Source organism: Lemur catta, chromosome X (assembly GCF_020740605.2).
Source record: "Lemur catta isolate mLemCat1 chromosome X, mLemCat1.pri, whole genome shotgun sequence".
Lineage (NCBI taxonomy): Eukaryota > Metazoa > Chordata > Mammalia > Primates > Lemuridae > Lemur > Lemur catta.
In genome coordinates, this window is record NC_059155.1 from 30,004,845 (window position 1) to 30,018,201 (window position 13,357).

The 13,357-nt window shown below is 40.1% G+C and overlaps 1 protein-coding gene across 4 annotated transcripts in view; it reads right to left on the reverse strand.

Annotated features, from left to right (window-relative positions):
• Positions 1–516: 516 nt before the first annotated feature.
• The window catches only part of ZDHHC9 (zinc finger DHHC-type palmitoyltransferase 9), a 31,077-nt gene continuing 18,236 nt past the window's right edge, over positions 517–13,357 (reverse strand). For 3 of the 4 annotated variants that reach the window (XM_045537999.1, XM_045538001.1, XM_045538000.1), the window contains 6 exons: positions 8,787–8,924; positions 7,811–7,859; positions 6,934–7,036; positions 5,411–5,514; positions 4,910–5,006; positions 517–2,052 (listed from right to left, as the gene is read on the reverse strand). In XM_045537999.1, coding sequence (XP_045393955.1) covers positions 1,936–2,052; positions 4,910–5,006; positions 5,411–5,514; positions 6,934–7,036; positions 7,811–7,859; positions 8,787–8,924 — 608 coding nt within the window. In that variant the 3' untranslated portion in view covers positions 517–1,935. The remainder of the gene's footprint in view (positions 2,053–4,909; positions 5,007–5,410; positions 5,515–6,933; positions 7,037–7,810; positions 7,860–8,786; positions 8,925–13,357) is intronic. The other variant, XR_006731607.1, reaches the window with a different exon arrangement.

Here is a 13,357-nt window from a genome sequence, read left to right on the forward strand (position 1 = left end):
GACATAGAGAAAAATCTGGAAGCAGCCAAATTTCATTAATTCCGATTAACTGGGAAGTGTGAGATAGGAATTGGTAAAGAATCTGGATTACAGACCATTTAAAAAGAAATATATACTGTCACTTGTAAAAGACAACTAACCAAATATTTCCAAGGGGAGGCCCTGATGAGCCTGCTTTAATAACCAAGACTCACTTGCAATTAATAGCATCCATCTTGTTGAAAACAACATCCTAATATAGAGCTTGTTCTCCTAAGTAAATATAATCCCCCTACCCTCCTGATCTTGTTCATACTGTATATTGCTTTGAAAGTCCTTTCTTCATAGTCCAGAGTAAGATAAACTTCAGCCCAGAATGTAGTATAGATCAATGGAGAGTTTGGGAGCTCTCTCTCCAACCCAAGGGGACCCTGGGAAATGGAAGTGTGGGTAGTAACAAGCAACCCCTTCCAACCCCCACCTCCACCCTACACACAAACATTCTTGAAATAGAAGGGGGAAGGAGGAGGCAGGCAGTTTGCATTAGACATAGTTTAATTGCCTTCAAATAGATTAAAAGTTCTGGTTTATACTCCCCCCGTAAGTCATCCAGACAGGACCCTGGCTTAGAAAGAGAAAAACACAGGTGCTCTAGGAAATATAGCCACATATAATACATAAATCTTCTTCCCTGAAATAGAGCAGGTCCTGAGCAGAGCTGACTGGGGGCCATAGCCCGCCCCGAGTCAGGGTGAAGTGGCTCTGGGACTCTGCCGGTGGAAGTGCTGGAAGAGTGGGGCTTGAAGGAAGTCCCTGGTGTGGTTACCATAGCCCAAGGTGGGCTGAGGCCTTGGAGAGGGTTACCCAGGAGGGCAGCAGTGCTGGGCTTTTGCTTACTCAGCCGAGGCTTAATGGAAGTATTGGTTAGCCTTTTCTTTCCTGTTGTTGATGTTGTTGTTGTTGTTGTTGTTGAGGGGACATCGGGGGAGGGGAGAGGAGAGGAGAGCCTCTCTGTGCCTTGGTTTCCCCATTTGTGCATTCAGGGCCTCTGCAGGCCTCACACAGGGAGTCTGAGGGGGGTAGTGTTTAAGTGAGCACTTGGGCTTCCTCTGAGGAAAAGAAACCACCAAAGTGCCGACTTTTATTACTGCCATTCCTGCTCCCAATGAGAGCAAGAGTAGAAAGGAAAACAAATTAAAAGGGGCTAATGAGAAAAAGGGAGAAATGAGACAGAGAGTGTGAGGGGCTATGCTGTTGGCATCTCATAAATTCTTATTGAGAATGGCACAGGTATTAAAAAGTTTCTGGGTAGTCTACGAGAAATGTAAATTGTTATCTCTACTACAACTACTTACATATATCTAATGGGAAAAGTGGGCTTGGGTGTTAGGAAGTGGTCGGGGGACAAAGGAGAAACTACACGAATAAATACAAGTGGAAGTTACCTGCCCCATTCCTAAAAGGATTAGCTGGCAATGCTGGCACTTGGTAGCCAGGAGAATCCTCTGACCCCACTCTCCATCCTCTTCAATTCTGAAGGCTCCAAGAACCCAGTTAGGATGCAGCAGCTTGGGAGGATTTGAGCCGGTCTCAACCTTTAACCCGAGAATGAGACCAATGACCCCAAGCAGGAGAGCTAGGCTCTAGAAGGAAGAGAGGGAAGTCCAAGGAGATCCTATGGCCAAGGCCATGGAAAACCAGTGCCAGGGCCCAAGAGACCCATTTGTCTAGTTACCAGAGGTGACTGACATCTTCTGCTACTGCCTTGAGTCCAGAAGTTTTAAAAAGCTTGCAGCAAGAAAATGCCAGTGTGCAATTGGGTGACTGAAGACCAAAGGGGGGGAAAAAAAACAGTAAAAGGGACAGCTTACTTGCTCTCTGTCTCAGGTTTACTTCTCACCTGAAATCTCTCATAGCCCTAATTAAACACAAACAAAAGTCTCTTCCATAGATAGGCTACTTCTCAGCTTCGGTCTCCTCTTGTGGTGGCTCTGGGGGCTCTGGAGGTGGCATCTCTTCGGGAGTGCTGGTGTCCTCCGGCATCTCATTTGAGCTCAGATGTTCTGTTGGGGCCTGAGAAGGAAAAGATAGCAGATTCAATACAAAGCTTGGCCAGGCGCGGTGGCTCACGCCTGTAATCCTAGCACTCTGGGAGGCCGAGGCGGGTGGATCGCTCGAGGTCAGGAGTTCGAGACCAGCCTGAGCGAGACCCCGTCTCTACTACAAATAGAAAGAAATTAGCTGGACAACTAAAAATATATAGAAAAAATTAGCCGGGCATGGTGGCGCATGCCTGTAGTCCCAGCTACTCGGGAGGCTGAGGCAGAAGGATTGCTTGAGCCCAGGAGTTTGAGGTTGCTGTGAGCTAGGCTGACACCACGGCACTCACCTGGGCAACAGAGCGAGACTCTGTCTCAAATAAATAAATAAAAGTAGGATTCTATTTTAAAACAAAGTTCAAATCTACTAAAAATCTATTAGAACTAATAAAAAAGTTTGGCAAGGTTTCAGGATACAAGATCAATATATACAAATCAATTGTATTTCTATACACTGCCAATAAACAATCTAAAAATGAAATTAGAAAAATAATTTCATTAACAATAATATCAAAAAGAATAAAATGCTTATGAATAAATATAACAAAATAAGTCTAAAACTTATACTCTGAAAACTACAAAATATTGTTGAAAGAAATTAAAGAAGATTTAACTAAGTGAAAAGACAGCCCATGTTAATGGCTCAGAAGACTTAATCTTGTTAGGATGACAATAGTCCCCAAATTGATCTATAGATTCAATGCAATCCCCATCAAAATTCCAGCCGGCTTCTTTGCAGAAATTGGCAAGGTGATCCTAAGATGCATATGAAAATTTAAGTGACCCAGAATAGCCAAAACAATTGTGAAAAAGAAGTATAAAGTTTGAGTACTCACGTTTCCTAATTTCAAAATTTACTATAATGCTAAAGTAATGAAGACAGTGTAGTACTGGCATAAGAGCAGACATATTGATCAATAGAATAGAACTGGGAGTCAAGAAGTAAACTCTCACATTTACAGTCAATTGATTTTCGACAAGCATGCCAAGACAATAGTATGGAAAAAGAATAGTCTTTTCAACAAATGGTACAGCGACAATTGGATATCCACAAGCAAAAGAAAGAATGTGGACCCTCCCCACTACCTCACACCATATATAAAAATTAACTCAAAATGGATCAAAGACCTAACTGTAAGAGCTAAAACTATAAAACTCTTTCAAGAAAACAGAGGTATAAATCTTCACGACTTTGGATTAGGTAATAATTTCTTAGTTATGACACTAAAAGCACAAACAACAAAATAAAAAATAGATAAATTAGACCACATCGAAATTTTAAAATTTTGTGCTTAAAAGGACACCATCAAGAAAGTGGGAGAAAATGTCTGCAAATCATGTATCTGATAAGGGACTTATATACAGATTATATGAAGAACTCTAACAACACTAAAAAAGATAAATAACCCAATTAAAAAATGGACAAAGGCTCCAAATAGACACTTCTCCAAAGATATACAAATGGTCAATAAGCACATGAAAAGATGTTCAACATCATTAGTCATCAGGGAAATACAAATCAAAACCACAATGGGGTATCACTTCACATCCATTCCACTAAGATGGCTAGAATCAAAATCTCAGATAGTTAAGTGTTCCTGAGGATGCAGAGAAACTGGAACCCTCATACACTGCTAGTGAGGGTGTAAAACAGTGCAGGCCCTTTGGAAAACAGTACAGCAGTTCCTCAAAAGGTTAAACATAAAGTCACCATACGACCCAGCAATTTCACTCCTAGGTATATAGCCAAGAGAAATGAAAACATATGTCTATGCAATAACTTGCACATGAATGTTCATAGCAGCATCATTCATAACAGCCAAAAGGTGGAAACAACCCAAATGTCCATCAACTGATGAATGGATTAAATAAAATGTGGTATATCCATATAATGGAATATTATTAGGCCATATAAAGGAATGAAGTACTGCTACATGCTACAACATAAATGAACCTTGAAAATATGCTAAGTGAAAGCAGCCAGTCACAAAAGACCACACATTGTATGATTCCATTTATAAGAAATGTCCAGAAGAGGCAAATCTATAGCAAAAGAAAGTAGATTAGTGGTAGCCTAGAGATGGGACTGGGGGAATTGGGGGGAAAGGGAAAGTGACTGCTAATGGATATAGGGATTTTTGTGGGAGAGAGGAATGAATATGTTTTAAAATTGATTGTTGTGATGATTATACAACTCTGAATATACTACAAACCAGTGAATTATGTTTTAAATAGGGATCATATGGTATGTGAATTATATCTCAATAAAGCTCTTATTTAAAAAAAAAGAAAGTTCAAATAGTAACTTTTTAGGAAAATACTTTATAAAGCATATCCTGAGCAGGACAGCTGGGAGAGTTTCCACAACATCTGCATATTCCAATGAGGAAGCCCCCTTGTAAGATTACCAAGGTAACCATATCACTAATCCAACATGATCCCCTGACCCCTATCTTTGCTCCTCTAGCATTTTATGCTTCCCTCATCAAGGCACTTTTGACAATGTTGAACAATGGCCTATTTTCTTATCTCTCATCCCCATTAGACAATGAGCTCCTTAAGAGCAGGGCCATCATTTGCCTTGTTCATTGGTGTGAACCCCAGCACCTAGCACAGTAGCTGGCACAGAGTAGCTATGTAATATATGCCAAAGATATGAATAAATCTTAATCTACCTCAGGGGCACAAAGATCTGAAGACAATGTCAGCAGAAGCCAAGACAGGTAAGCTAGGGTGACTAGGATCCAAAATTGCCTAATTATATTTCCAAGCTATAAAGTTAGCCTCCACCCTCTCCATCACCGACTCAACCTTAAGTCAGGAACACTTACTGGGCTCTGTGGCAAGAGGCTGCTACTGGTCTCTTGAGTACTAGGAGGTCGACTTCCACTTTCCTCCAGTGGCAAAATACCCCTCCGATCCAGCACACTGAAGGAGACAGGAGAGTTAACAATGGACTTGGCATTCCCCGCATCTACTGACCCAGCCTACTGAACTTTGCTATGTAAATTGGAAAACAGAAACGTGTCTTTTGGCAATCTGGCCTGATCCTAGCACACGCCTCCTATCTTCCATTCACTTTTTCTTCCACAAACCAGGGAATGCCACATTAACCAGGGAACAAACACATGAAATAAGAGTGAAAGATCATCGCTTCCATACAACCACCCCATGGTCTATGGTCCATGTAGATATGGTACAAAGTGACATGCCCCGGGAAGACCTATTTGATACCAATGGGCCACATTCATAATAATCCATCAGACCAGGTAACAGGATTGTATTGAGCTGCTCATCCCAAGAGTTCCAGGACCTTTCAGTCCCCTGAGTACCTGGGAGGCAAGGGGCCACACAGCACTTCACAGCAGTTCTTCACAATGTTGCCATGGCTGTAGGGATTCTGGACGCGATTCTTCCCTGTCCATGATCCTTTGATCTGCAAGATAAAAGCCAAGGCTTACATTAAAAATTATGCTGAAGAACCAGGTATGGTGGCGCATGCCTGTAGTCCTAGCTACTAGGGAGGCTGAGGTGGGAGGATCGCCTGAGCCCAGGAGTTCGAGGCTGTAGTGCACAATGATCATGCTGCTGTACTCCAGCCTGGGTGACCCAGAGAGAGACCCAGTCTCTAAAAAATAATAATAATAAAATAAAATAATAAATTAAAACTCTTATAAAATTACATTGAAGAAATACATGCAGGATGGGATAATGAAAAAGTTCTGGAGATGGATGGTGGTAATAGTTGTGCAACAATGTGAATGTACTGAATGCTACTGAACTATACATTTAGGATGTAAGGGCAATCTGGCTGTGACATCTTTTGCCCCACTGATCACCAGAGCTGAACTGTACATTTAAAAATGGTTAAGATGGCACATTTTATATTGTGTATATTTTATTACAACAAAAAATACATACACAGCCATGAAAAAATGTTAAGCATAGAGTGAAAAAAGCAGATAACTGAATGGTATGTATTACTTTCTTTTTTTTTTTTTTTTTTTGAGACAGAGTCTCACTTTGTTGCCCGGGCTAGAGTGAGTGCCGTGGCATCAGCCTAGCTCACAGCAACCTCAGACTCCTGGGCTCAAGCGATCCTCCTGCCTCAGCCTCCCGAGTAGCTGGGACTACAGGCATGAGCCACCATGCCCGGCTAATTTTTTTGTATATATATTTTTAGTTGGCCAGATAATTTCTTTCTATTTTTAGTAGAGACGGGGTCTCACTCTTGCTCAGGCTGGTCTCGAACTCCTGACCTCGAGCGATCCACCCGCCTCGGCCTCCCAGAGCTAGGATTACAGGCGTGAGCCACCGCGCCCGGCCTGGTATGTATTACTTTCATTTAAAAATACATAATATAAACATACAAACATAGAAACAAGTCTAGGAAAGTCCAGAAGACTATATGAATCATACCATTAACAAAGGTGATATCTAGGAGGTATAAAGTAAGAGGGGCTTATTTTCTCTTTTTTTTGCTCATCTGTATTTTCTGATTTTTTACAATGAGTGTGATTAATCGGTACTTTTTAAAAGGAAGGATTCATCCAGTGCACTGTCCCTCTCCATTCCAAATCCAGAGGTATCAGCTAGCCTTTAAGTACCTATTAAGAGTTAAAGACCTTGTATCCACCCAACTTTTCAAGCTCTTCTTCCTAATGCCCTACATGCATGCAGCTCTAAACAAAGCCCTCTGCTTTCTCTTCCACACATCTGATTTAACAATCTTGCATACAAGGTTTCTGCTTGCCTCATTCTCCTAGGCCCTGGAGACTTGGTTATCTAGCAGGTAATAAGAGAACAGGCTTTTGGGAGAAGAATATGTGGTAAGGAGAAGAGAAAGTTGACTCACATCTTCATTGGTTGTCTGGTTGAGAGCCACAAGGAAAGTGTGAAATCCAGTCAGTCCCACGACGGACCAGAGAGTGAAGAAGCAAATGAGGACTTCTAGAACAGTGAGGTGAGGTTAAGGAATGTTGAAGAAGCCACACCAGGGGACTCGAGGCCTCAGCCTATATTCATGGCACCAATCATACCATCTTTACCTTCTGGAATGTGTATCACAAAAAACCAAGTATCTGTATGTATCAACAGATGAATTCTGAACTCGCTGGATAGATCCCTTATGAAAGGTACAGGATTTCTATTTATTCATTATGACTAGATCTCTACCATTTCTAGTGTATTTAAGTGTTTGCCTGTTTATTCATCATTGGCTCTTTAAAGGGGATGTTTAGGAGGGGCCCAAGCTAAACAATGTTGGCCATAACTGTCAATGCAAAGTCCATCAAAAAATAAATTGTATAAATGAAAAATTAGTGAGATAAAAAGAAGATGTGATTTATAGAAATCTCATCTGAATCTCCTTTACAAAAATGCAGCCACTGTCCAAAATAAGCCTTAGCTATAACGGGAAGGCGGGGCTTCCAGTAAGTGACATAAGAGGTGTACTGAGGCAAAGTACAGCCCACTAGAGAAGACAGAGCTGAGTTTGGGATCACAAGCACTTGGGAGGGAGGCAGCCAAGAAGGGGGCGAGAAAAAGACCTCCCTTTAAGCCCTGGCCATCTTCCATTCTGGTTGCTACCACTAAGACTACATTTTCTTTATTTTAGACCTTGGCACTCTCTGGTGTCTGAAAAACTAGATGGTGGGAGAACTGTGGGGAGAAAGCATGCTGGAAAGTAGTTTAAGAAGGCTTCACAGGGACATACTGCCAGGGGAGGATATGTTCCAGGAGTTTCTTTCAATGTCTCCAGGAAGCCAATTTTCAAGGATTCTGTGAAATTGGGAGGAGGAGTAGAGAGAAAAATTAGTGAATTTAGTCAAAACTACACACTATCCTAGTGCCTACTCACTTCCTTCCCTCCCTAGCCTGTGTTACACACTGACAAGAAAGAAGCTCTCACTCAGGCAAGGGTGAAGAATGTCACCTCCAAGCTGGTAGCGTCATGACCAAAGAGTTCCCATTTCCAGTGCAGGGCCAGGCCCGAACTAGAGTCGAGCAGAAGCCAAGCATCAGGCTCCTTTCCCTTTCCCCTAGCCCCTAACCATGGACATGCAGTAGGATAGTAACAATGAAAGAAATCAGAAACACCAAGAAAAATCCTTTTTCCTCACCAATCTGTGCCCCTCCCTTGCTCAAAAATCCAGCTCAGAACTCCTTTCTTTCCAGGAAGCTATCTTAAGACTACTCTCTCAACTCCACATCCCATCTGCCCTTTGATTGTTGTATGTGTGTGTTGGGAATGTGCACACATGTGAGTATGTATTTTCTATCTCCCAAACTAGATCATAAGCTACTAAAAGATATTTCTCAGGCAAAACCCTTTCTACCCCCTAGCATAAGGCAGGTCTTACAAGACAGAAGAAGAGAGGATATGCAGAGCCAAAATGCACCCCCAACCTTTGGGATCACCTCAGAAATGCACAGTACTCTGGCTATAGATAATTAATTATGTCCCCAGCCCCCAGCAGATGGCCAGGGGACAGCCAACATACTCAGTAGATACTTATTGATATGAGCTGAGGTTTGCAGCCCTGCTCAAGAACAGATAGTAGTGCTCATTTCTAACCAGTCCTAAGGTGCCTTCACAATGGTAAAAGTCCCACCAAGAAACCCAACCTCCCCCGTAAGCTGTCCGTAAGTCTTCCCCTACCCCACGCTGCCCCCACTCCAACAACAGACACTGCCCTCCATACTCACTGAGGGCCACATAGACGATGTTGAAGGCGAAGACATAGATTGTGAGGAGGGAAAGAGAGAGGATGAAGAGGTAGAAGTAGCGGTAGTTTCTCTTTCCAACACAATTCCCCACCCAGGGGCAGTGATGGTCGAAGCGCTCTGTGAAAAGAAAGAGAAAATCGAATGCCAAAGCCTCCAGAACAAAGAGCAACCCTGCCATCCCCGGGATACCTAATTCAAAGACCTCCAGGGTCATTGCCTATAGCAGTTGTAATAAAACATGGGTTTCTATTTTTCACCTTTTCAAAATGTTTTCCTAACCTCTCATTTGATCTCTACAATCACTCTAGAAGTTGGGCAAAAGGAGATATTGTTTTCCTCATTTTACAGATGAGGAAACTAAGGCACTGAGGGGTTAAGTGATTTGCCTCACTCTGCCAGTTTACAGCAGAGACATTGCTTTTCCAAATAAAAACCTTAGCAGGTGGGCCTACTAAGTTCAGGGAGAATAACAAGGTGAAAATAGCCTAGGATATTTTGAAAAATGAGAAGTGTGTTTTTCTTAACCCCCAGTTATTAAAAATGTAAAACTATAACAATTAAAATGGTGCAGCATAGCTCAATGGAACAGAAAAAGCCCAGAAACAGACCCTAGAATATATAAGAATTCACTGTCTGGTAAACTCAGCATTACAGATTCAGAGATGAAAGGACATATTATTCCATAAACAATTATGAGACAATTGGCTATTTGGTGGAAAATAATGTTAGATTTTTCTGTCCTCACATTATTTGTCAAAATAAATTCCAGATGAATTAAAGAGTTAAATGTAAAAACAAAGTGAAGCCATAAAATAACTATAAAGAATAAATGTACATTTCTCCTCTGTATGCAGAAGAGCTTTTAAAGCATACAAGTCATGGAAGAAAAGACAGATGACAAAGAAAAACAGATTTGACTCCATAAACTTAAAAAAATTGTATATGTTAAAAATACCATAAAACTTAATTCACAACTTGGTAAGAAAAAAAAATTAAATACCATAAAAGGCCGGGCACAATGGCTCACCCCTATAATCCCGACATCTTGGGAGGCCAAAGCAGGAGGCTCACTTGAGGCCAGGATGATCCTGGGCAACATAGTGAGACCCTGTCTCTACAAAAAATTTAAAAATTAGCAGGGCACTATGGTGTGCACCTGTAGTCCCACCTACTCAGGAGGCTATGGTGGGAGGATCACTTCAGCCCAGGAAATTGAGGTTACAATGAGCTATGATCAGGACACCACACTCCAGTGTGGGTAACAGAACGAGACCCTTTCTCTTAAAAAAAAAAAAAAAGAAAAGAAAAGAAAGACAGTATCCTTAGGATGTGAAACCTGCATATATGAAGGTTTGACTTTTTGTGTCCACAGATTCCAAAGGGCCGACTGTGGGACTTAAGTATGGGTGGATTTTCATATCCGAGGACGGTCCTGGAACCAATATCCTGAGGATACCCAGAGACAACTGTATTTTCTTTTTTTATATTTCAGAATTTTGTGGGGATACACACATTTTGGTTACATAATTTACTTTTTTACAGTTTGAGTCAAAGTTATAAGTGTGCCTTTCACCCAGTTTGTGATGTGGAACCCACCAATAGGGAGGGCCAGCTGTATTTATTGGGGGAAAAATCCGCATATAAGTGAACCCCAACAGTTCATACCCATGTTGTTGAAGGGTCAACTGTACATAAGACAAAATAAAAAAACAAACAAAAAAGAAAGAAAATAGGGCGAAAACAGTTAATGAATATCATATAAACATATATTTAATTTATTCACACTCACTAATAATTTAGTACAATACTAGTAAAATAAGATACTTTGATACTTTTTTGCCTATCAAAATAAGAATATAAATATAATATCCAACGCTAGTGAGAATAAGGTAAAACACTCTAATATACTGCTTGTGGGAGTAAAAACTGAGAGAACCTTTTCAGAAAGCAACTTGGCAGTATGTATCAAGAGCCTTTAATATTCATACCTCTGTGGCAGAATTAAGTCCATTTTCAGTAATTTCTCAAAAGGAAATAGAAATGTATGCAGAAGTTTTATGTTCAATAATTCTTTACTCACTTTTTATTGTGTAAAATATATATAATATACAACTTGCCATTTTAACCATTTTAACTGTACAATTCAGTGGCATTAATTATGTTCACAATGTTGTGGAACCACTACCTCTATTTCCAAAACTTTTTCATTACCCAAAACAGAAACTCTGTACCCATTAAGCAGTAACTCTCCATTTCTCCCTTCCCCCAGCCCCTGGCAACCCCTAATCTTCTTTCTCTATGAATTTGCCTAAACTGGATATTTTATATAAGTGGAATCATATAAATGGAATATTTGTCCCTTTGTGTCTGGCTCTTTACACATCGCATGTTTTCAAGGTTCATCCATGTTGTTGCATGTATCAGTACTTCATTCCTTTTTATAACTGAATAATATTCCACTGTATGTATATACCACATTTTGTTTATCCATTCATCTGTTGATAGACACTTGGATTGTTTCCACCTTTTGGCTATTGTGAATAATGATGCTATGGACACTGGTGTACAAATATGTTTTGAGTCCCTGTTTTCAATTCTTTTGGGTATGCTATGGATTGAATGGCCCCTCCACTCACATGTTGAAGCCCTAACCCCCAATGTAGTTGTATTTGGAGACAGAACATTTAAGGAGGTAACTAAGGTTAGATGAGGTCATAAGGATGGGGCCCTAATCCAATAGGACTAGTGTCCTTATAAGATGAGATAACAGGAGTGTGTGAGCACAGAGAAAAGGCCATGTAAGGACACAGCAAGAAGGCAGCCATCTGCAAGCCAGAGAGGCCCTACCAGAAACCAACCCTGCTGGTACCTCTATCTTGTATTTCCAGCCTCCAGAGCTGTCCTAGATAAGAAAAACTTTCTCATATAAGAAAATAAATTTCTGTTGCTTCAGCCACTCCGTCTGTGGTATTTTGTTATAGTAGCCAGAGCAGACTAATATGAGTATATACCCAGGAGTGGAATTGCTGGGTCATATGGTAATTCTATATTTAACTTTTTGAGGAACTGCCAAACTGTTTTCCACAACAGCTGCACCCTTTTACGTTCCCACCAGATATTTATGAAGGTTCCAATTTTTTCACATCCTTAAATTTAATAATTTTGATTGTAAGTGTTATAATAATCAATAAAATGGAAGAGTGAATAATGTCTAATGACAGGAGACTGCCTAAATAAACTAGACTATAACCATATGATGGATTATGTAGTCATTAAGAAATATATTCAAAACACATTTATTAAGATTTTGAAAAATGCTCAGGATAGGATGTTAAATGACAAAAGCAGGATTAAAAATTCTATCATATGTGGTCTAATTTCACAGAAAGACTGGAAGGAAATACAGCCAAATGGAGAGTGATTTTAAGATTAAATTTTATTTATACTTTCTGTACTCATATTTTCTACAATGAACATGTATTATTTTAATGAATCAAAAGAACTACAAATAGACCAGGTGAGGTGGCTCAAGCCTATAATCCTAGCACTCGGGGAGGCTGAGGCAGGAAAATCATTTGAGGACAGGAGTTCAAGACCAGCCTGAGCTCCAGAGAAAGACCCCATCTCCACAAAAAATAAAAAAAATTAGCCAGGCAGGGTGGTATGTGCTTGTAGTCCCAGCTACTCGGGAGGCTGAGGCAGGAGGATCTCTTGAACCCAGGAGTTTGAGGTTGCAGTAAGCTATAATGAGGTCATTGCACCCACTCTAGCCAGGGTGACAGAGCAAGACTCTGTCTCAGAAAAGAAAAGAAAAGAAAAGAAAAGAAAAGAAAAGAAAAGAAAAGAAAAGAAAAGAAAAGAAAAGAAAAGAAAAGAAAAAAACTCCAAATAAAATACATCATTTTTAAAAAATAGTGAGCTGTGTACTGGTCAAAAAATAAGGCTGTAAGAATGGTACATCTCCTGGTTAAAGGGAAGGAAGGTGTAGAGAAGAATGGCTATACAGATATATCTTTTTTATAGTATTTTAAATCACACCTTTTCTGATAACACAAGTAATACATGCGCATTGTAGAAAACTTAATAAAGAAAAATGAAGGAAACAAAATCACTCATAATCCCACAAACTATAGATAATGAACTATAAACATCCTGGTGTATTTCCTTACATATTTCTTCACACATTCTTGTATTTTTTAAATATGTAACTGAGATCATACTGTAAATACAGCCTATTTCCTGTTTTATGTCATTTACCTTTCTGGTATGAACTCTTTCCACAAGTCTATTGTATGAATGCCCCATAATTTATTTGTCCACTTATCTATCGGTGGACTATTAGGTTCTTGCCAACTTTTCATTATAATAATCCTGAGGTTTACTTAGGATTTCCGTTTCTAAATATCTTACCATATCTCCGATTTCATGGGATAGAGTCCCTAGAAAGTAAATCACTGGCATCAAAGGGTATACATGTTTTAAAGCTTTTGATGACTCTTACTAGGTTGTCTTCCAAAGAGTTTGTTCCAATTTATACTCCTACCAGTGTA